The sequence below is a fragment of the Temnothorax americanus genome, unplaced genomic scaffold, assembly GCF_048541705.1.
Source record: "Temnothorax americanus isolate GAGA-0224 unplaced genomic scaffold, ASM4854170v1 Scaffold7, whole genome shotgun sequence".
NCBI lineage: Eukaryota > Metazoa > Arthropoda > Insecta > Hymenoptera > Formicidae > Temnothorax > Temnothorax americanus.
Window position 1 is genome coordinate 420,069 of NW_027509792.1, and position 24,465 is coordinate 444,533.

Here is a 24,465-nt window from a genome sequence, read left to right on the forward strand (position 1 = left end):
AACGTATAAGATTTGTATTGATTAGCATAAATATGTGAAAATATAATATACGCACCCCCCGTAAAGGTATGCGGTTTTGACTCCAGAGACCATCCGAATGCGTTTCTAGCCTTTAGGATCGTCTCGTAAGATCCAGGCTGAAGTTCTCGAATCGGATACTCTACGAGAAATTGGTTTTCTTTACCATCTTTAACTTCAGGCTCGACAACCGTCCACTCCTGGTCACCCTTGCGACGATACTGTAACTGTAAGTAGAAAAATTGTCTCGTATCTATTATACCTTACTTTAGGAGGTTCTAATATTCTTCTAAAAGGAGAATGCATATTCTTGATGCACATCGCAAATTTACCTTGTATTCGCTGATCGGTGAGTAACTCTCCAGACGCCACTTCAGAATAATTCCTGCATCATCATCGGTCATCTCGGCGCCATATACCGTCGCTTGCGAGGGCACTCCTAAAATATATTTTGTAAATAAAAATTGACTTACTATCCGAGTTCTCCAGCAATTCACGAAAGTTGTACAAAACCATTTGTATATTTTCATATTAATCTTACACAGAAAAATGTCAATCTTATATTCTTTTTATATAATTTGTTTTAAATTTTAACTAATTTACATTTATAAGTTATTTTAATTAAGGGTCGACAGCTCTAAGCAAGCCTGAAAAAGCTGCTTAGAAAAGATTATCTATATATATATATATATATATATATATATATATATTATTTTATGTAATAGCAATTAATACCTGTTAACATAATAGATTTAGTGTCATGACCAACGGTATTCTGCGCGCGACACTTATATTCGCCGAAGTCCCGTACTGAGGTATGCAAGATCTTCAAAACGTGCTTGGTCTTGTTGCCCTTCATTGTTATCCCGTGATGCATCACTATAGATCCTTTCTTATGCGTAAGCATCTTGCCGTCTTTATGCCACGTTACGATTGCCTCGGGATAGGCGTTCACGATGCACGTCAGTTCCGATTCCATCCTCTCGCCGCTGTAGACTATGCTTCTCTCCACCTCGATCTTAGGTTTGTCTGTCACGAAAGCGGAACGCGTAAATCGCTAACGTCAATATGCTTATGCTAAACAGACAACTCTGAGAGCCACGCCGGTCAAACGAGAATGAGCAATTAACTCACAATCCACGACGACGGTGATCGCTTCCATTGCCGGCATCTTCGAACCATCCTCAGCGAGACATTGATACATGCCACTATGAGACTCGTTTACTCTGTGTATCGTGATGTAATTTCCGTCCAAGATCACGTCGGGATCGTAACCATCCACCTTCTTGTTCTGAAACAAGAGAAACGACGAAATCAGCTTTGCCTTCCAATTTGTTGAAACCCTGATCCTCCTATATATTTAGCGTCTGTAATTATTATGAACATTGCGATGCTTTTACAGTGATAAAAGCAGCGTGAGCAAATAGCATTAGAGTTATCAATGATATTTTTAATGACGTTTCACCTCGATGAACCATTTGATCTCGGGCGGCGGCTGTATGTCAGTCTCGCAACCGAGCCTGATACTGTGGCCCTGGCTCACTTCGACCTTCCTCGAGGGTATCACGCGTATGATCCCCTTGTGCGAGTGCTGCGGCGGTGGGGTCGCAGGTTCTTGATGCGGTCTTTCGTCAACCAGCAGACGGTGAATCAAATCTATCGGGTCGGGCTTCCGCAAGATACTGCATTTGTAATTGTTGGAGGTGTCCGCGACCGACGCGTTAGAGATCACCAGGGTGTTATCCGGCAATCGTACGATCCTCTTGTTGTCCTCGGTATGCGCCTGCGATTCGACGTACAGATACTTGTCGTCCTTCAGCCACGCGACCACGTAATTTTCTGAAATAATCCGCGATGAGCTTAACGAAGAGCACACGGGGGATATAATCGCATACAGAGAATTAATAAAGTTCCTTAATTATGTTATTTCATTTTCTCTCACCAACAAATATTTTCCTTGTCGTAAAAAATTAAAAGATTAATTTTGAAAAGATAGACAGACGTTTTTAAAACGTATAATCATTGTGCTGATTGGCTGTTGTTCTACAAACCTGTGTGGGTCACCTGACAAGGCAGTTTAACCGTGCTTCCAGCTTTTACGCGAATGCTCATTGCCTGTGATAAGATTTGCGGAGGCGCCTCGGCGGTGCCAGTATTGTCAACCTCTTCGTCCTCGTCCTCCTCTTCCTCGTCGTCGAAAGGAGTATCATCCTCGTAATCCAGTTCCTCTGTACTCTTAGTCGGTTTGCACAAGCCTGTAATTGAAGAAGACACAGTATGACTCAAGTGGCTTTTAAACGCAGAAAAACATAGTTTCTAATTTAACAAGCTTACATTAACTGCTTAAGTTTACGACTCGTTAATTTTAAAATGTATCAAGATTAACCAAGAAATGATAAAATTTAATCCCGGAAAAATGATCGTTACTGGTTGTTTGCGCGATAAAATCAATAAAGTATCCTTGTTCTATAAAAAATTATGTAATAGAATTTAAACATTCTGAAAATCATTCGTGTGGCTGTATAAGAAGGTATCAGAAACATTAATGCGAAATCAATCGTGCTTTCCTGAAAAGCGACAGTTCAATCGCCAAAACCGTTAATTCGCTGGACCGCGCCAATGCCGGTGGTTGGCCCGTAACTCGTTCATCAGCGATCGGGTTGTCGATCAAAACCGCAGACAATCGTGTCCGAAGGCCAAGAGGGATAGTGCGGTGGTCGAAATTAGATTTCTGGTGCACGATCGCGCGAGCTTGATTTCGAGGGACGGAGCATAAGCGCGGGATACAAGCATACGCGACGCGGTTTTCCCGCGATTTTCCAATAATTTCCCTTCAGTATCCCTTTTTTCAGCAACCGGACATTGACCACTTTTCGCCAGCGACGCGAAACAGAAATCGCGATTAAACCTGGCTGAAGAGAGCTCTTTGCGCGTTCGCTGTCAGTTTGCCTCGTTTTTCACAGAGCACGACGTTTCCACACCAAGGCATTGTACACACTGTTTGATTTTAGTCGATGTAACCACACCTTGTGCACGAGGAAAAAATAGGTCGAACCTGACTCTCGATGGTCAGCCGAGTCGAGTAAACGGCAAGAAGCATCCGGCAATTACGCGAATTAAGATCGTTAAATCGTCGCTCGTCGCGATTGGGATCGTCGATGCAAACCTGTCGCAATTTTAATCGATTAGTAAAGTGTTTCACTAAAATAAAATATAGTGAACTATATGTGAATCGTATTAGAATTTCTTTAAATTCTGTTACACTTTCATCAAATTATTTCTATTTTTATTGAATACATTTTTAAATTAAATATTAAGCATGGACTATATATATATATATATATATATATATATATATATATATATATATATAACAAAGAGCATAGTGTGTGGGCATTCGTATTCTTCAAAGCACAAAAAAAAAATAAAGACAATGTAGCAAAGAATCAAATAAATACGCTGAATAATAATTCCCATTATACAAATTAACTAATAGGACGACATAATAATGGAAATCATATTTAATAATAATTGTCTGCAACTTTCAGGCATCTTTGCGTAAAAATCTTGAAATATCTATATTGTACATATTTGTTCTTCTTCTTATATTTGAAAATAGTTGCATATTATCTCTAAATAAACGAAGAAAATGATATACGAGAGATTTGCAGCGATTATGCGGGAAGAAGTTTATGAATCTAGATTAATGGCTGACTACTACATGCCGGTACCACCCCTGTGCTCCAGTTAGATTGCAACCCCCGTCCCCGTGATTCCACCCAAGATTTTCTTAGCAGAGACTATGTCTATACACGTGAATAGGCGCCACGGTGTCCCATTGCTTAATCCATGTACATAAGCTCCATAGGTACTCACGCACTCTCTTTCAGTCGGTCTAATGTCGTGGAACATTGCGTTCATAGTTTATATTCACTTTGCAGTGCGCACCAACGAATATGTATGTCACTCACAATGTGTCTACCTACTTTATTTTCCAAAAAGATCTCGTGCTGGCAATTTGTAAAATAATTCACTATTCATCACGCTGCATATTTATATTTACCTGTTATGTATATATGTTCATTACGCATAGTTCCTATTTCAATATGTAGAGTAAAAAATTGCATATTTTAAATAATAAATGTACGCAAAATATGATTCGTTATAATAAAAATTAAAATTAATACAAATTTTCTATTTTTTAAACTCTTGTTGGTTAAAATCAAACTTTTCTCTGGCTAGAATTATGTTTCATTTTGGCACGTATAAATAGCGGTTTCAACACATGTTTGTTAAACACGAAGTAGAACATCGGAACGTCGACCTTAATTAAAAGGCGAGATTGAGAACATTGATCGAAGGAACGGCACAATGATTTAAATTGATCAGGTACACGAAATACATCAAGGTGTGGTTTGCCGCTGATGGTCTCGCTAAGATCTGGCATTTTTAACCTAGCCCTGTAATTTGTCTTCCGTACCTTGTTTCCTGAGTAAGTTTATTACTTCGAAATATACCTTTGTAGAAAATCGCAAAATTGCATCCAGATCACGAATCTTACGAAACAATATCTTTCCCTTCAGACTATTTTCTCGCTTTGTATTAAAGCAACAGCTGGGATTATAAATAATAAGATTTTATTAATGAGCATTTTTTCAAAAATAAATCTATCCCGAAATCGAAGAGTTTGCACCTGAATGAAGTTTGATCGACAGTTCCGGCATACATTTATGTATGTCAGAACTAGAGATAGAGAGTCGAGCCTTTTCTGTTGTAAATCAACGTGGAAATGCAGCGACTCATCGGATTGCGAAACAGAACAGCTTCTGCGTTTACCGCAGCCAGCCTCATTCGCATTTCCATTAACGATTCGAGCAACGCCGACGTGATTCGCGAAGAATAACGGATGTGTGAAAACCGCAAATCCATCGCGGACTTTTTCACCCTGCTGATGTCATACCATGACAGCATAGCCGAAAAAAAGTACGGGGTAGATCTTGGTCACGTTGCTTCTGCGGGACACGTCATCCCGCCGCGATGTCCTCACGTGCGTTTGCGCAACGAGGACGAGACGGACTGTCGAGTTTCGCCCCACAAATCAACGGTGTGACCGTACTTAAATTACTGACATCGAGAAGCGCGGAAAACATTCCTCCTGACGCGAAAATGTCAGGGTGCGTCCGCGGTTAGTGTTACAGCGATCGAGCGATCCGCGGGACGCGAGCGTCGAAAATAACTCCTCATCCTCGGCGAGAAGGAGGAAGAGGAGGAAGAGGAGAACCGTGCGGGTTCGTTGGATCGTAGCTCAAAGCTGACTTCCGTTTACGAGATCCCCGTGCAGCTGGAGCCATTCGGATTCCACGTAAAATAGATGCAAACAAGAATCCTCGAGTTGCAAGGTGCAACGAGGTCTCTCCCCAAGTCCGATCCCTGATGCGAAATTAAGATTCACATTTGTTTTTTTTTTTAGGTAAAAAAATTAATAAGAATCGATAAAGATCTATTTTCCTTAATTTAACATTCTTATACATAAGTAAATCTTAGGGAGATTTTTTTTGTCGGCCCGCAAGTCTTCTCACAGTCAGAAGAGTCTCAAGGCGCACGTATTTCGTGATCATTCGTCGGTTGCCGAGAAAGACGTAGCCTGGTAGCACATGGGGTGCTAGAGGAAACGTCTTAACGATCTCGGAGTTCCTCTTATCGATCGCGTTTTTCTCCCTCGCGTTGGCTAACCGTGTCTTTGTTTGTTCCGGCAAGCCTCACTTCCCTTTCGTGGGAAAGCGGTACCGTGCCGAGAGGGTGGAAGATATACGAAATTCTTGACACAAGTTCAGATTCCACAATAAAGAGAAGCATTGTTCTTGAAGTTGCTGTACTGCCTCACCCCGGAAGCCGGCTTGGCAATTCTGTGCCAACATTCCGCGAGTATATCGAAGGCCACGTTAAGCTTCTTAAAGCAAAGTTACCTTTCGGAAATCCAACACCGGTCAATTTACGACAATTAGACGCAACGGAATAAACGTAAAATACGAAATAAACCTGTACCTTTTTAATTACGTATGTATTTTATATCATTAGTCACGTTCGCGGTCTTTCTTTGAAAGCTACAAGCAGATAGCATGAAATATTAAAACCTGTCTCTTATTTTCCCGGTGAATCGATATCATCTTCTTTCAAGGCCGGCGACAATCGAGTTACACGCGTCGACGTCGCGTTAACGTACGGACTACGCTCGCGATGGCCGCATTTGACAGCGTTCGATGGGCACACGAATGTTGAATGGGTGACGTCAGCTCCCGCATTCTCTCACGCCTTAATGGTTATTATTGCCGGGAGGCACGCACTCTTATCCCCCCGAGAGGGCCCCCAAGACGGCGCACACGCACGCACGCACATGCGTTCGAATACCGCGAAGAAGGGACGTGGGGCGGACGACGATGTCAACGGAATGTGCAACGCGGTACAGAGCGTTGGAGCGCGTATAACAAAACGGGGAGTGCCATTGGCCGAATTGACCCGTCGAATCCCCTGGACGTGTTCTTGGTGTCGGTACAACTTATTCGACTCGATATCAAGCGGCAATGTTTCTTCAGATTCTAATAAATTCAAAAGATGCCTCAAAAATATATATTTGTGATTATTATTAACATTAGCTGTCATATTTCTAAAATTTATTTATTCTTTTTTTTGTTTAGTATATACTAATAAGAATTTCAAGGAAATTTAATCTAAAACTATAGACTTATCTCTACGCTAATACAAACAGGTAAAATTTCGACGAGAAAAGGACTCATTATATGTTACAGAAAAAGAAATCTAATTTATAAAATAGAGATTTGATTGTGACCTGATTTCGTTTTGTATCATAATTCACATGTAAATATCATCTGTATGTTTAACAATAATAGATTTGGGATTACGAGAGACATCTGGTATATAATATAATATTTAACGACCTAATTATTTAATACTGATTACAAGAAGATTATCATTCATATTCATACGTCTGGATGCGGTCAAACGCGGTCGAACAGGTGAACGACTCCGCTCCAATAAAACTGAAAGCTCTCTCAACCTCCCAAAATGACTTGTCTCAGCTTCCGCGACGCCATCGCCTTTCTTTTTTCTCCCCCTAATGAATTGCGTTCTTTGCGAGGGGAGAACATCATCGTCGAGAGAGAGAAAGAGAGAGAGAGAGAAAAATAATTGAAATACGCAAGAAATGTACTCCGGCATGTACGATTCGAAATGATCCATTATTGCCACGGCCGGTCTCGCGGATTCAGTTCGGCACCGCGAAATCGGCGAAAATAACCGCATGCGGCTGCCGCGAGGGATATAACGCCCGTTGGAGAAATAGCGAAAAGGGACGACATTTGGAACTGGCCGCGTGCCAAGCGGGAAGATAACGCGGATCCGTAGATGCTTCGCCGTCGCCGCTGTCATGCGACCCTAAGGCTGGCTCCGCATCGTCGGTGACAGCAAAATGTATAAAAAACGAAACACGTTCAAGAAGGTACAACACAAAAATATTGAAAACCTCACACAAAATCTGTGGATAGAAAATTTTGATGCTCGATATATATTAAGACGTACGGTTCAGCGAATAATTTTTTTATGTTACGTTAAACAGATATGTAACAGATATGTATAATTCTGATATAAATAACATCTTCTTACAACTTATTTCTTTTTCTTAAGAAATTTTCTTGAGAAACTTTGATGCAATGATTTTATCTTCACTCGAATGCCTCGGAAACGCGTTTATCTAAACGTGAGCACAGCGTAAGGAACAACTGAGCGGCCAAAGTCGACTTTTATCAGGTTCAGAAGAGCCTGATTTAGATTCAGCTCGCGCGTTTTAAAACCAACGCACTCCAGGCAGCTTCCAAACCGTCTTTCTCTCTCATCGGATCTTCTCGGGAACCGCCTATTTGGAGACTACATACCGCTCGAATGTAATAATATTCCAAGAAATTTTATCGGAAGCGGCAATCCAGTGCACGACAAAGAAGTTATAAGTTCATTCGTCAGTTAGCAGATGGTGATCGTAAAACTCGGCTCGAAGTGTGCGAAGGGTTAAAACTAATAATGTCGCAATTACAACTGACGAGTCGTATAACGATTTCCGTGAGGGATCTTTGTTTCGCAGTACAATGAACCTGATTTGCCGTACGGTAGCGATCCCGTAGTCCCGTCACGCAGAAGCTCAAGCCCTAGCACACGTATACATCACGCCTACCAATACTTTCCCTTGTTTGGAAAGCGATGTTTCTAAGAATCGCGCGCGGTTAATCGCGTGTCGAAGATACAGGGACAGATCTCAAAATTCTCACGTTATTACGAATTACATTATCACAGGATTCCTCTCGAAGACGTACAATCACTCTTACATATATTTACCAAATTATCTAAGTTAATTAATTAATTATTGATTATCTCTCTTAAGTTAAAATTGGTCAGATAAAATAAATTTAGATCAATAAAGATAATTAAAGATAAATTACGATCTTTCTTTTTTCACGTTGCGATAAATTATTGGTTTTATTTGGTACTTTCTGATAATTTCCATTGTAGAGGTATTATTAGCCCTATTTGTTCCTTCATCTTATCGAGGGTCTTAACGAGAAAGCTCGATGCTGTATCGTAGGCAGTTTAAAAGACCGTTAAATAGTGAGTCAGCTCATAGAGAAAGAGAGACGACCATGTTAAATCGCGCGTGACCGGATCGTTTCGGGTATCAAGAACACGAGATGTTGCTGTGAATGGCATTAATCTTTCTCTGGCTAGGCGTAAACGGGCAGGATCTCCCGTAATGCATCTATACGAGAAAATATGCTTTCGAACATTTACACGCAAGGATCTCTTTTACTTCAATTTTCTATCGCTTGACTTTTTCCAGTAAGTTTGAAGCATCAATCTCTTTTTTGTAAAAACATTATTTTACAGTCCTATTTCATAAAGTATTGAATTAAGAATGTTGTCTTATGCGCTTTCTCATCCGCTATTTTTATTATTAATAATTAATTATTTCCGTTATTAAAAGCCTACACTTTCTCAAGCATTAATTAGCGCGTTGTACGTTTTTCAAGCAAATTACACTGCAAATAATGCAACGGATGATTAGTCCGTTGAATACATTCGCTTTAAGTCGAGTCGAGGAATGCTTCACCGCCGAGGCGGTCGTAATGGCGTTATCTCCTTCATTATCGTTGATATCGAGAGATTCGGTAGCCGGTAGTGTCTCGCAAGTATACGCGTAAAAGAATAACGCCACAAAAAGAGGATACCTTACATCTCTCCCGCCCACGGTGTCGGATTGCATGACCTACCAAAATAACGCCCACCGAAACTCAATCCGAAGCATTACGTCGACCCATGTAAATGCGGTGACACTCTGGGACTCTGGTAAAGAAAGCATCGATTGCATTCTTGCTGAAAACCTGCGACAATCGCGGGAACGTGCACCGAAATTCGATCCGAAGTATGGACCCAAGCAAATTTTGTTGCAAAAAAGAGACACCGATTGCGCTTAAAACATTAGCGACGCAACGACTCATTCCGGATGTCATTCACTGAAGATCGTTTCATTGCGAGGCAGCGAGGTCAAGTTGAATTATTCTTAGCGTATACTAAACGCACGATAATTTTTACTCAAGATGCCTCCCACGCGTCATAAATCAACTGTCTTATTTCGCTCGCAAATTACGCAAGACCGTAATTAACGCGGCGTTTGCGAGAAATGTGTGTTAAGTACCTCGCAATCGGCACCGCCAAGGTTTTATCAATTATCAAATTGTTACGTCCAAGTGTCTGTACAGCGGTTGCTGAAAGCAAAGGAGAAAGAAAACGACCGCGTGAAATAACGCATATTCCGCTCTCTCGTACAGATTCCGCGAGCCGAGGCGACGTTGCGTGTGTAAGCAAGCGCGGATCGTAAGATATACGTTAAATAATACGGCTAACATCGGTTTAAACAGACGGCAAGATAAGAACGGTGAGAAAATACACTCATTCTAATGCGCCCGTGCGATAAGCCGAAACGTTTAACGCTCGGCCGGCCGTGAAATATACCTTCGCTCGAACGTTTAACTTACCGCGTAAGTTAGCACCTAAGCCAATTGCGAATGTTCGTATTGATATCCTCCTGCTCCTCCTCCTCCTCCTCCTTCTGTAACTGGTCCTTATTTGTCGCGAGGTATGCGTCGTTCGATCGCGTCACGTGGCCACTACTATTAGATGATGTCATCCTCCAAGCTGACGTTCCGCGACTTAGACATCCTTAATTACCGCACAGTCGTCATTACTGTCACAATTAGCGGGACGAGATGGGCGCACACGGCGCGCGTTTACGTCCGTAATCATTTTCTCGCGGATATCTCCCCCCCGTTCCTCCTTTTCTCCTTTCCGTTCGCGACATTTGCCCATTCACGTTGCTCACTCGTCGTGCTAATTGTTCCCGCCTCTTCTGGGAAATACGTATCTATTTCGTTTTCCCCCGTAATCACGATAGATCGATGGCTTTCGCTCTTTCCGCAGGTGCGCAATCACCTGTATGCACGCATGTACATGAAAATCGTTCGACCGTTATTAATCGCAAATAGATGCCGGTCTAGATTAGATTATTACACCGAGATATTCGATTCGAGTAATTACGCTGGCGCGAGCTATAATCACGTTCGCACTAAGAGATCGCGATGGATTCTAATGGGCCGTAAATACGTTACGCGCGCGTTTCCTCTCGAGGAAACAGAGGAGGATTCGATGCAAATCGAACCGCACCGGGGCACGATGTAAGACCCACCGTTAGTCACGGTTGACCCACTTGTTTGTCGACGGTCCTCAGTAAATCACGCGGCGAGGCGAGGATACTCGGACGGGGAAGGGATTCCCGTAAATCCCCGATGAAAACGCCGTGTCGTGACTCGTCCAGATAACGACTCGCCACTCGGTCCTTGACACTGCACAGATCGATGCACCGTTGTGCATTGTGCTGACCATCGCTGCGTCATGGACCGCATTAATTGATCAGTCAGCGGTCGGCGGTCAGAGATGCGGGATCGTTGATTGCAGCCGCTGGACCAAGAAAGACGTCCGTTGCGTCCAAGATTATATGCATTTTTATACGTAACATAGGTACATCTAATATATCTTGAAGTATAAAAAAAAGATAATGATCAAGTTCTTTCAAAAGTTACGATTAATTAATGCCTATACGATCAGTCGTGACAACTATATCGTGCACTTCCGCGTGGATGAGCGTCATACGATTTCATTGCAAGAAAAAACTACGTCAGCGAGTTCTCTAAATTTATACAGTACTCGGCCGCGCGATAGAATCATTTCTGCGAAGACTCCGTCGGACCAGTTTGTCGGGTTTCGTATAAGGAAAAACGGGCCTTACTGGAAAGTCAACTGGCATGCGTTCCGCTCCTTCAGGGGGGGGGGGGACAGCAGCGGCGTAAACAGTTTTATTGACCTTTATATCGCATCTAGGTGCATCCAACAGCCTCATTCACGACGATCGATATTACATCGTTGTAATAGATTGAGCGAGAAAATGATGGCCTGTTTAAAGGGAACGTTATTAAAGGCCCCCAGGCACACCTCAGAGCTAAAGTGTCTCACGTTGAATTGCACACGCTACTTTTAATTCACTGATCGGTCCACTTTACGTGACACGCGGCCAAGCGACGTTCGAACTGAGGGAGCTGATGAGAAAAATGCCATCGCGCGATTCGATCGATATCGCATACTAACATTGACCTTTACCGCGCCTTCATTTCGAGAGCACCTTCGTCTTGCGGATTATCGAAGACAATTACGACGCTACAATCTGTACTGCACCCCGAGGGCTTCTTCATATCGCGACTCGTGATCTCGATCGCCGAGGATACTCGTTACATACACAGATACTCATTATATATTATCGAATGCCGTTAGGCGAGGAACGATCCGCGAGTAATCTAGTAATGAGAGATAGTCCATCGCAGAATGAAGAAGTCCTCTTTTTCTCTTTCTACTTTTCCCCCGTCCGTATGTAAAAATCTAAGGGAATAAAAAAAAGCGAAGAAATTCGAGATAAAATATCTGTCGATTGATTCTACATGGCGATTTTTTAAATAATATAGAATTGAAACTCCCCGATTCAGTTCCATACGCATTGCAGATCGCTCGCTTAATTTCTGGACATTGGCACTCGGTTTTTGCCCTCCTTTGTACGGGAAGATTCTCTCGATAGCTCTTTGTTCACTTGGCGCTCCGCGGACCGTTCATAAATCACCCTCGCGGCGCGGTCGAACGCATAACTTACTCGCCGCCCGCGGTACAATCGAATGCGCTCTTCCGGTTACGCAACCGGTTGCGCTTACGCGAGACTCCATTGTCGTCGTTCGCATTTACATGCCGAGGATGCACCCACCCGTTTTCAGCCTCATTCACCGGGGCGCCGCAGATGCATTCAAGGATTATATTGTCTCCTAATATGTTCGCCGTTCAGAGACTCGCCTCTGTCTCAATGGAAATCGTTGTCCCGCGTTCGGCAGAAAGTGTCGTTCAGAATCCCGCCGAAGCGAAAGAACTCTGAATGAGAAATTATGTTGCGCCTTTCATCGAAGAAATCCCGCTGGCGATCACTTGTAAAAAGCGTCTCAACGAGCCTCATTAAAGAGTAATACTACAAATTAGAGGGGACGACTAAAATCAGTTATTGAACGATCATCCCCATTTTGGGGATCGTTTCTCAAGTTAGCTTTTGTCAATCATACTTATAGAAGTTCTTCCAAATGTTATTCAATATATTATTCAATGAAAATATCGATTTTATCGTAATGGTAAATGTTCCTGAGTGAATAAAAAATTAATAAATTCCAAATTGATGTGCTTTCGTACAACGTATTATTCACAATTCTTTTTATAAGAGCCACTCATTCACGCGTATACATCGACGTGCTTTCGCTCGGTGCTTTCGGTAGCCAGCTAACACGTCCGCGGGATAATTGCGTCATTATTATAAACGAGGGTCAAGACGCGAGATCATTCTCGCATGGATAAAAAAGGCGAATGCTGACGCCACAGAGAAGCTTCTTTGAGCTAAGCTAACTGCGCCCGCGGTTGCTACCGGGCTTCGGTAAACTCGTCTCTTCCTCTCGTCCAGAAGCGACTCTTGCAACAGAATAATAATGCGATGGAAGGTGAAAGGCGAAGCGTACTCGGCTTCTCGGTTAACCAACTCCACGAGGAATTCGACAATATTTTCTTTCTTTTTTTTTGTTGACCCTGCGAGAAACGATGATACAGCGATGATGAAGTGGGCTTGGAACGGATGGTAAATGTTTACTCGGCTTTTAATGGCAAACTTTTCGTTGGACAAAGTTTCGGCAGAGGAACGAGCGAGGCCGCATTGTGTGGGATGTTGATGTGACCGAGTGGTAGTTTTTGCTAAATGGCATTTAGTAAAAAATTCAGACAGAACCAGCGGCGTCGACTGCGGCGAACTTTGGTGAATCATACATACACATTAAACAAGACATTATCGCGTGAAGTAATGAAGATAATTTTTATCATTACTGAGAACGTTGAATGAAATGAGAGAGAGGGAGAACAAGGAAGTACAGTCGTAATTCCCCGAGAAAGAGTCTCGTGGAATCTTGTGGGATCGACGCTCATGTACGAAAACAAGCCGTTTCCTGCCTCTGAATCTTTGGCACGCTTATACTACTGTTCAGCGGGGTATCAAGCTGAGTGGACAAATTGAAGCGACTCGTTGACGAAATTATTTAAATGAAAGCGCGACTTGCCTCTCATGCGAGATATGCGTCTCGCATAATCATTAGCGACTACGCTCGCACGTCCAGCACCGTTTCTCGAGATGTCTGTTTGCGTTAATAAGTTCAGTAAGTAGGTAAGCCTACAAATTGCAGAATTAACATGTTATGAGTAATATCGCACTGGTGAGAATAATTTTGCATTAAAAAAAATAAAGAAAAATCTTTTTAATAAAATAATAAAATCTATTATAACACACATAAAAATTAAAATCATAAAATATTTTTCTCGACATGTTATCTTTACAGCGAGGCTGTATAATAGCTGTAGAAATAAATCTATTTGATCGCGTTCGACGCGTATGGTGGATCTGGATTCTTTCAGCGCCTTCAAAGATATAATCATTTAATGACATACCGGCACGTTCGTCGCCTTACGCGCGCGTTGAAAAGATATATGTTATATTCACAAAAGTCTCTCTAATCGCCCGTCGATTTACGTCGGCACTCGAGAAGCACACAAACTTTGAGACGTGACTGTCAGAAGTTTTCGTCGCGAGTCGTTCGGTTTGCGTCCAGGCTGGTGTCGCGCTCGTACGCTCTAGTAATAAGAAAATCAAGTATCACGCGGCGAGAATGAAGCTTGGCAGAAACGCGGCTTTACGAGAGACAGAGGAAGGGCTCGCGTAATACGTCGGCTATATCGGGATGGACTGCCGACCGTATGTTGTTCCTGGCGGTTAATTTCGCTGTTCCTAGTTGCATGCCGCACCGAGGTCATCGGCCCGGGCAAGTAACGAAGCAACAGGCCCGACTGATTTACATGGTGGTTTAATGACTTGCACTAAATATAGTCGCGGCCAACGATCAGCCGCCACTCATTGTTCTAATTACCCGCTAACACGGCTTATGAGCGCAGGGACGAGCGCGATCGGTATTAGCGATAAAGCCATTACGCCTAATTGCTCTATATGCAATCAGAAGACTGCAATGGGTAATCGTGTTAAACGTACTATCTACATTTTACGAAATGCCTGAATCAAATTTAAAAAATATCATAATTCTATTAAAAAAATACCTACAAAGCGTTTCAAGACAAAAGAGTATATAATTTTAATATTCACAATACGAAACGGGTTACGAGTTATTGCTCCCGAATCCATGAACACATTCACGAACAAACAATAAACCGAGTAATATCGCATTTAATTGGTCCGCATACGGACAGGGAAAAAAGATGTTAGAACCGCAACGTACGTTCGGGCCGCGAAACGATTGCGAGGACGACAGTCGAAAATGTGGGACAACGATACGAACAAGAGGGCCCTTTCATCATCGCTTTTCTCGTTTCCATGTGCGGCTGCGTTTTGCCCGCGCCTCGTGCCAACAATCTCTCTCCTCTCCTCTCCCCCCCCCCGTTGTTTGTGCACGATGTGTTGTACAAGGACGGAAACTGCCTGCGTTTTTAACACCCGCTCCATACGAGACGCGCGACTCGGAGTAGGGCCTATTATTAGGAACGATAGAATTCGTAACAAAGGAACGGGGAGACAACCCTCGCGTGCCAGACGCGCACCGTGCCGTTCCGCTCGAAGGGACTCCGCCAACGCAAAATTTTGGCAGCTGCGTAAGAAGATCGATGTTCACCATCCCTTACAACACGTTATGAATTTACTTTCTCTTTTATTAAAACATTGAGATAAATAGTTTTTAGCAAAAATTTGTTTCTCGATCTTTTTTTCTATATTAATTATTTCTTCTCGATAAGTTGTGTTTCTAGAACGAAATATATAAAATTTTGAAGATAAAGCTATTAAAGATAAAGATATTATCTTCTATATAAAAATTATAGCTTTTATGGACATAAATTATATAGATTGATATTCCATCCAATTGAAAAAAATGCTTTATAATAATTTTCGGATCTGTTACTTAACAAATATTCAAAAATTGTTCAGAAATATGTGTCACTATTAAAACTAACGGACAATTAAAAATAACAAGTCGTAGCTCGTGTAAACTGACGGATTAGCATGAGTGACGTAACACGCCTCGATGAGATCGTTAATTAGCTTTGTCGAGTTGCGCGATATCTACATATATAATTGCGGGCATCTCCGAGATGCAGCCGAACTTTTTAAAACGACGGGAGTCGCCGCTCGCGAATGCCGGGTTGCGTAAATTATGCGTGCACTTAGACCTCCGGCGATAATGCAAATGGGATCGGCGCTTGCCTCTCCAATGCCGGAATTCAGTAGCGTTTAATAGTTCTACGTATTATCGCGTATTATCGCGAGCGCATCCGCGAGCGAGGGAACGCGGCCAGAGGGTTCCCGCGCTCGCGAGGAAGGAGTAGCGGCTCCGATATTTTCTTGGAACATTACTCATTTTTATTGGACGCGCGATTAAACGAGACCCGGGCCGAGCCTGCGAGACTCGCTGTACGCTCGTTTTCTTCGCGTTACGATGAAACCTTATCATCGGAGCTTATTACTTGAGCCGACGATGCAGTCTCAGCTTCATGCTCCAAATACCAACGTTTGCCGCATATGCGATTCTGCAACCTTTTATTTCAGATAAATCTTTATGACCAAACTATCATTGTCTAATTATTTTTTTACACAAATATGTATTCATATGTATGGAAAAGACTATTTCACAACCCCATTAAGCGATGATAGATTAAAACAAAAACGTTTCTTTAAAAGAATAAAAATTTAGGGGTGATGCATGCTTTTCTTAAGATAATCGGTCGATTCTTTGCCTCGCACGATCATGTTGCCAAATCCGCCGATTCCCTCGCCACATGCCGACCAACCGGTCGCCATAAATTTACGCGGCAATAACCGCGGGTGAATTACACGGCCTTGCAACGTCTGACTGCAAACGAAAATAAACTGTCCCTTTCCAGGAATTCGGCCCGCGTCTGTTCGTCGACGTTGCACCATGCAGTTGCGAGGAAGAAGAGGAAGAGGAGAAGGTGCGGGCGTAACGTCCTGTCGGGTTTAACGCATCGCTCGATTTCCATCGACGCAACCGGTGGGTTCGCGACTTTGCGGAAACGAGCAAGAACGGCATGCTCGTAACGATCGCAGCAGCAACAACAGTTAAACGGACCCCTCCGGCTTGCACGCTAATATACGCGCGCACTCCCACAACGAAGTTTAACGAGCAGAAAAATAGCGCCCTCGCTGAAATGAGGAACGCTCCCCCGTTGATAGGAACGTCGCTCGGTACACTCGGCAGGTGCTGAGAACGACAACGAGAAGGCACTGTCCGCCCATAAAGATCGCCCTTACCCAGCTGTGGCCTAATTCGTGACCGCTGTGTACTTTAGAGTGACGCGAGCGAGCGAATGGCTCTGCTCTATTAATACGTGAGACATTAAGTCAAGAGACTGGCAGCACGCGAGCCCTAATTTCCATCGAAGCCAAGCCGTTATCGCTGCCAGCCTCTCTCGCGATAAGCATTATCGTTGCCGCCTCTCATCGACGATTGATCGCGTCTCTCGTATAGCGAAGATTCAATGGCAGCGGGCCAACGCGTGCGTCGCTCGCCGCGTCGAACCACGACAAATGATATAAGATCCGGTTTAACGTCCTCGCCCTTACCACCGCGAAAAGTTAATCAAATCACGGACTTTCGACGCAACGTCATTGATTACACGGTAATTTTTTGAAATAACAATGATGGGTGTAATAAAAATGATTTTACGATCAGGAGATTTAATGTAATGAGAAAGGCCTAATCTCTAATATTTTTATGAGCTCGAAGAAGTCATTTCAGTGAAATTTTCATTAAAGTCGGACTAGGAACGCCAATGTGCTAATTATGCTTTCAAGTAATTGTACCGTAAGTACAGTTCGTCGCGTCGACGTCTGTGTTTATTACGTTTCATCTCGACAGAACAGACGATGCGACAACGAAAGCGGCTTTAATTCACTGTTGACATCATTTTCCCTGACCCAGAAACCGCTAAAATATTCATTGTACCGCCGACGCGACGACCTTCTTTACGCGCGGACGTCACCATTTTCCGAAATATGCGATCGTTCCTGCTCCAGTCGTATTTCTCACGTGACTCGAGTATACGTTATCGTATGAATCGGAAAAAAATATCCACAAATAACGGAATAATTATTAGACCTTCTCCGAAAATAGATCGCGAGACCGCGCTGTATTGAGCGTTCAATTCCGAACGCAGTCACATCCCTGAACGAATATATCAAAATATATTTAAAGATATTACATCAACATTTCTAGTGGCTGCTATTGTGTCTTTTAGTTTAAACAGCGATAAATCTGCGGAGATCGCCTATAAAAACCGAAAGTGACGGGTCCGGTTCTGACGCCCACGTCGCCCACTGCATACGCGAGACATATGACTTGCGAAAACGCGTTAGTGATGGTGCAACATCGATGGTTAACATCGCTCGAAGTAACCGGGCCGAATCGAGGAGCCGAGCGTTTCCTCATCACTCATCACCGGCTTTTTTAGACCGGCGTGCCAAAATGCCGAAGTGATGCACATCTCCCGCTCGGCCGGCCGGCCGATCGCTGACGTCGTCGATGTTTTCCGAGTATCGCGCCGCATCAGCACGTACGCACACCCGGCTGTTCGGTATTCGAGTCGGGTGATCCATCGCGTCTCTATGCCTAAAAATTCATCTACGAGCGCGAGGTCTCGCGCGAAGAGGATCACGCGGGTGGGCAGAGGCGGCGGAAACACGGCGGAATGCCGCGGCGCGGACGGTTCAACGCCCTGCGTTGCGTCCTTCTCGTGATCCGGAGTGCGCGCAAGCCCTCCTGCTCTCGTGGTACCGCTCGTACGTACCATCCTGGACATAATGCCACCACTGTGTCGCCGAACTGTCATCGAGCAGCGTTCACGTGGAAAGGGACCGGCCGATAGAAAAGCCAAGCGTGCACGCGCGCGAAAGATTTACGACAGCGAGAATCGACGATGTCTCTCGATAACGTGATGCAGGCGCGTGGAATTCTACGAACGAATTCCATGGCAGGAGATGTGCTGCTTTCTGAGCTTTTTAAAGATGCAAACGTTTCAGACGCGTAATGGTAGCATTAATTATTTATAATCCTAACATAAGGTCGTTCATTAATTGAAATTGTACTGTATAAGCTGACTATTTAAAATAAAAGTATTTTTCAATCTTGTATATATTTGTCTAGTTTCGTCTAGCATATATTTATTCAGCTTTAAATACTTTATTTCACCTGTTGCAAACTTTATTTGCCCAACGCAAGAAACTGCGAAATGTGTTACATCCGTCGATTGCTAAACCGCGCGCAACATACATAACTGCATCGCACATTATACGCGCGTAATATTGATGCTTCTAAGTCATCTCGCAAATCGCGACGAATTTTAATGAGTCGCCCGACACGGTCGACGGTATTATTCACGGAACAATTCGTCAGCCCGTTACGAACACGAGCGCGTCATAATAATTATTTATTATATGTACCTGCCGCATATCCTGCCGTGCCTTCGCACGTCGCGAATTATAACGGGCGCCGCGGCGCGAGATAACGAATACTGATGTCGAATTTGAATAATTATCACCGACGAGTCAGCCATCGCCTCTCCCTTACTTACATAATAAGCGCCAGCGCGTTGAAATATGATGCGTCAATTTGAATACGGTACCTTTGAGACTGTTTCGAGTTTGACGTGTGGAGCGAAATATAAAGAATGACTGTGGTCGAGCCCGAAGGTGTTTCGCATGCCCAATTTGGAAGTAATCTGGTCGAGACGAGACTGGTAGCAATCACGTGTAAAATTCTACGAGAGAGTTAAATTAATAGCTGTAGCAACGAGTTTCGATATAGCTCTAATTTAAGTGAGCTTTGACTTTTCCTCTAATCAAAGCAAAGCAATTAATACAACCTTCCGCGAGCGAAAGTTTAAATATCCTATATAAATATAAGGTAAAAAAGTGAATAAAGTATAATCTAAAAGTTCTTCATTGAGTTACATATAAAAAAGAAAGAAATCCTACATGTTTCTGGATAAGATTCAAGAGATGCAAATAAAATAGCTTAATTCGAATGAATGATGCGATTGGAGATCCGAGAAACTGAGAAACATCCGAATGTGTGATAGCGACGAAACCGGATGTCGGTTTTGCGCCGCAAGAGACTGTAATTTGATTCACAGATTCATATGAAGCCACAAAAAGCGGAAGTGAAACACGGTGGAATTATTAAGCGCTACCGCAATCGACGTCGAGGTGTAAATCCGAGGAAAGGCTGAGAGAGATACGTATGATGACACAGTGTGGGCAGGTGTTTCGAAACCCGGACCCAGAGAAACATGCATTCTTCGGGCAGGTGTTCCGGCGGGTCAGTTGTGTCTCTGCGTCTCTATGCCTCTCACTCTCGCGTGGCGAGGACGGTCTATTAATTCTCGGCGCTTTAATTAATCGCCGTTCGCTGATCACGACGCTTTCACTGCTTCTGGTATTCCACTCACGCGATATATCCCGCTGAACGAACGGAAAGAATCGAGGGAGGTCAGCTCTATCATATCAATTATCAAGATATGCGTGTGATTTTATGATTTAATACAGAATGCGACAAAAATTATAATGTGCGTGATTATAAAAAAGAACTTTCTCCTTATTTATCTAAATGTAAAATTATTATCTATCGGATAAGTTGTCTCCGATTAGTTACAAATCTTACGCATGTTAAATTTAAACCGGTATTAATTACATATTAACGAACAGATATTTAAGATATTTTCTTCTTAGTCACGACTATATATACTCAGGACGAGCTTCTTCACATACAGATTTTCTGTTGACCTTTCACTTAGAAAAATGTTGTCCTAGATTCAAACTGGCACGGAATTTTTCTCATTCACTTCGGACACGCTAATGAAACGCCTTTTGACTTGTGTGGCAGAACAATTCGCGAGCAGCTTAAGATGCATGCCATCACGTTGAAAAGGATGCCGGACATCCCGAGAGAACTGGCGCATCCCAGAACCCGTTGGAATGTCTATATGAACCAGCGGTGTCGATAATGCGCGTCTTCGGATATGTTGTCGAATACGACGAATGAAATATATGATATAGCGGTCAAGCGATAGAGAATTCTCGCCTTTCGTGAAATGTTTATTGTTCGAAACGCGTTCGTTAGGCCTCGGCATCTTGGCCGAGAAATGAAATTGCAGCGACGGCAAGAAATAGTTGGTGAGAGTACATATAAAATATGATTCGCGGACATCGGATCGGTCGCGATGTAAGCCGGTTGTTCCCTTGATGAATTCCCTCGGTCGTCCTAGGGGCAGCTCAACGCGACTCGGCTCGGCGACGATAAAGCAGGACGTAATAAACAGCCCGTAACATGCGGGTAATTAAGTCCAAGAACGTAGCCCGAGCGTGCCCGCGATCCATTCCAAATGACAATAAGCTTTTACTACCGTGCGGCGACCTCGTTCGCATTCGTGTGCGTCCGAATGTTTGCGTGTGCGTGTGAATTACGCGGGATCGACATTTTTCATCCCCCCAAAACAGGGCCAACCGTGGCGAGTCACGAGACAGACAACGTCCGCCTTTTGTTTCACTTTGCAAACGTACGCCCCCCCCCCTTTAATCGGGGGCGCGTTTATATTTCTGCCACTCCTAGGCAATCTATTCGCGTACTTAGTATCATTGAAATTACATCGGTTCTTCTCTCAGGTTAAAAACTGCGGTGGTTCTGTTAATAATATAATTTAAAAACAAATTTGCATTTAAAACTTTAAGTTCTGATGACTTCTTTGATTAGTGAAAAATATAATATTGATCGCGAAGTAAAAATTTCGCCCGACGATCGAGGATTATCGAACAATCTCGTCGCTCGAGAATCCTTGGATTATCGAGGGAGAATAAGGAATGAAACAAGGCGGGGGAGGGAGGCACGATAAAACGCAACAAGACGTACGTAGATATCTCGTTTCCTTACACAGAAAAATCAACGGAGAGATTCCATTATCTGATTGCATCGTGCGGGAGCGTCGACGCATTTATTTTTTTTTATTATACAGAATGCTGCACTTCAAAGTCTTACCGACGAATTCCACGCGGGGTGCCGAACACATTGCGGGATCGGGGGTACGCACGAGCGGGGCGAGCGAGCATCCCGCGTTTCCGAAAGATAATTACTTCTCCGCTCTTCACCCCTCGCGCGCTTCGGCTGGTAGTAATAATAAATTCCCGACCACGTGGATAAACGAAAGGCCAGCTCTGTCAACGCGCGCAGGCGATGCGACTCCGCACTTGAGCCTGTTTCAACGATCTGCGATGCGTGATGCACTCGGAGCGCGTTGTCACGTTATACGATGACTTATACAAAGCAAACATTAAACCTATCATACAAATAATCCACGGATATTGCTCCGCAATTTGTTCCGAACCTTTTCGATAATTGAAAAAAAAACTACGTAAAAGAGATAAATGTAATTTTTCGCAAAGTAAATTAAATTTGTCAATTCAATATAATATATTTCAAAGACTATTCTCTCTTGTAGAATCCAATTCGTGCTTAGGTGTATGCAAATAATTTTAATTTAAAAGGAACTACAAGAATTTTGGCTAAGCGATATGTTAGCCTAGCGAGGCACAATTCAATGGAGCACGTTCGCGTTACGGTCAAATGCCAGGCGATTCCACGAAGGGTGGTAGTTTACGAAACCCCATATCCTGCCTCGTAACAGCGCTCTAAAGATAATGCGGCGAGGAATGACGCGAGCTGTGGCTAGAGATGCATCCTGTATCATACCGTAGAGTGGAAGGAATTGTGACTAATGGTACCTGCCGATGGAAGAACGGTTCCTGCTACTCTGACGCTGCAGAGTTCCTATCCTGCGTCCTCCTGCATCCTCTTGCAACGACCGTTTTGACGGTCTAGACCACACAGCCCAAGTATTTCGGGAACGATATATCGCTTTGTAAAATGCGTTGTAAATGAGCTCATAAAATGAAAAATCGATGATAACGCGCTTATCTACTGTCAGTTTTTACATACCGTTTCCCTTGCACAAAGGCGAGAGATGAACGATATTTGTTTTGATAATAATATAGCAGTTATAATTTGACACTTAACATATCATTGTGTTTTGAAGCAGCTCTTGAGATCCTTCTCACTTTATGTCCCATTTTACTTCGAAATGAAAACATTGCAGATAACGCGTTACATTATATAAATTACTACGATAATTAATAAATTATCTTTACAAATTTTTCCTTGTCGTATAATTTCAAAATTAATTCATAGGCGTTGATCTTCACAAGTTATCTTTATAAGAAAGTTAGTTTATCGTGTTTAGGCGCTGATCATTCGCATACGTACGAGAAGCAAGAGTGCGATAACTTCGGGAAATCGAAAGTCGCGATTGAGACGTATGTATTTACCGCATCGACGGGAACGTGCAATGGCGTTGTTAAATACGTTCAGTATTACGCGAGGTGTACCGTAACACGCGCGCTTTAAATAAGAGCAAAAGGAAGCCGCACGGAGTAAAAACCCCGAGAAAATATTCGGTCCGAGTGCCTTCGAGGCATCCGTTCAACCGTATCCCCCTCGTAATTGCCCGATAGTTTCCGCGCGCGGCCATTAAACCGCCGCAATTTTTAGAACGTTTAGACTACATCGCAAGTAATTTATTCGCACGCTCGACGGTCTCTAATATTCTCTGGACCGCGCAATAATTATCTATGACTATTCGAATGGAACAAAATTCACCCACCTATTTCGAGTTCGTCGAAGAAAAATCTCGCAAAAACGACTTCATGGGGAGTTCGTAGAACGAAGGATGCGCAAGATCATGCTTCATATAAATCAACATAATCGGCCCGTTAACGCCTGATTATTTCCCGTTACTTCTTTCTCAAATTATGTAGTAATTTAAAGGATTATGCAAAGTGTTGCCTCTAATTATTGTTATTATAGCGATGTTTCGAAGACGCATTCTCCCTATGGTTTTGAAATTAGTTCCTATTTTGCAGGCAAACAAGGAAGCTTCAGGCATCTTTTCCGACTTGGTGAGTTGGCGATCTCGTACCCAACTCACTCGTAAGACTCTTCTCACGCGCAACAACCTTCTGCAAAGCAAAGTCTTTGTGAAGGGTCAGTCCCAATCGCGTGGCGTGCAGCAACTCCCGCGACGGACGCCATGAATACGATCCTCAGTCCGTGCCGACCGGATTCGCATCGGGTTGAACCGTGCCTCTTGACCGAGAGGGCCCTTCGGGGAGCACGTAGACGGTATGTAAACACGACTTGGCAACCTCGCCGCCGCCGTCGTCGTCGTCTGCCTCTTCGTGTTCCTCTTCGTCTTTGTTCCTCTCGCCTCTCCTTCCCGCTTTGTGGCTCCGTTCCGCTCGCGCTCGATGGGCACGTTTCGCCCGACATATGCCACGTACTCCGGCCGTTCCAAAATCGTCGATGAACAGGTTCGGTAAATTGTGTTGAAGAAAATTGTTATTTATAGTGGTATGTACCAAATTTGAGTTACGAGCAATCCTTTTAGGAACTGGAGAATATTCTGGGCTAAATAGACAATAAGAACACGCGCTCTATGTTCGTGTATAAACTTGAAATAAATTTTAACTTAGATTTTTTAAATTATCAAATATGTTTAGCGCTGAAAATTGAAAAGTTGCGATTCTGAGAT

General features: G+C 43.3%; 1 protein-coding gene across 5 annotated transcripts in view; it reads right to left on the reverse strand.

The window, feature by feature from the left end:
* The window catches only part of LOC143906040 (lachesin), a 61,481-nt gene that overhangs the window by 2,618 nt on the left and 34,398 nt on the right, over positions 1 to 24,465 (reverse strand). For all 5 annotated transcript variants that reach the window (XM_077421804.1, XM_077421805.1, XM_077421807.1 and 2 more), the window contains 6 exons: positions 2,070 to 2,273; positions 1,484 to 1,857; positions 1,153 to 1,309; positions 754 to 1,047; positions 351 to 457; positions 56 to 245 (listed from right to left, as the gene is read on the reverse strand). In XM_077421804.1, coding sequence (XP_077277930.1) covers positions 56 to 245; positions 351 to 457; positions 754 to 1,047; positions 1,153 to 1,309; positions 1,484 to 1,857; positions 2,070 to 2,273 — 1,326 coding nt within the window. The remainder of the gene's footprint in view (positions 1 to 55; positions 246 to 350; positions 458 to 753; positions 1,048 to 1,152; positions 1,310 to 1,483; positions 1,858 to 2,069; positions 2,274 to 24,465) is intronic.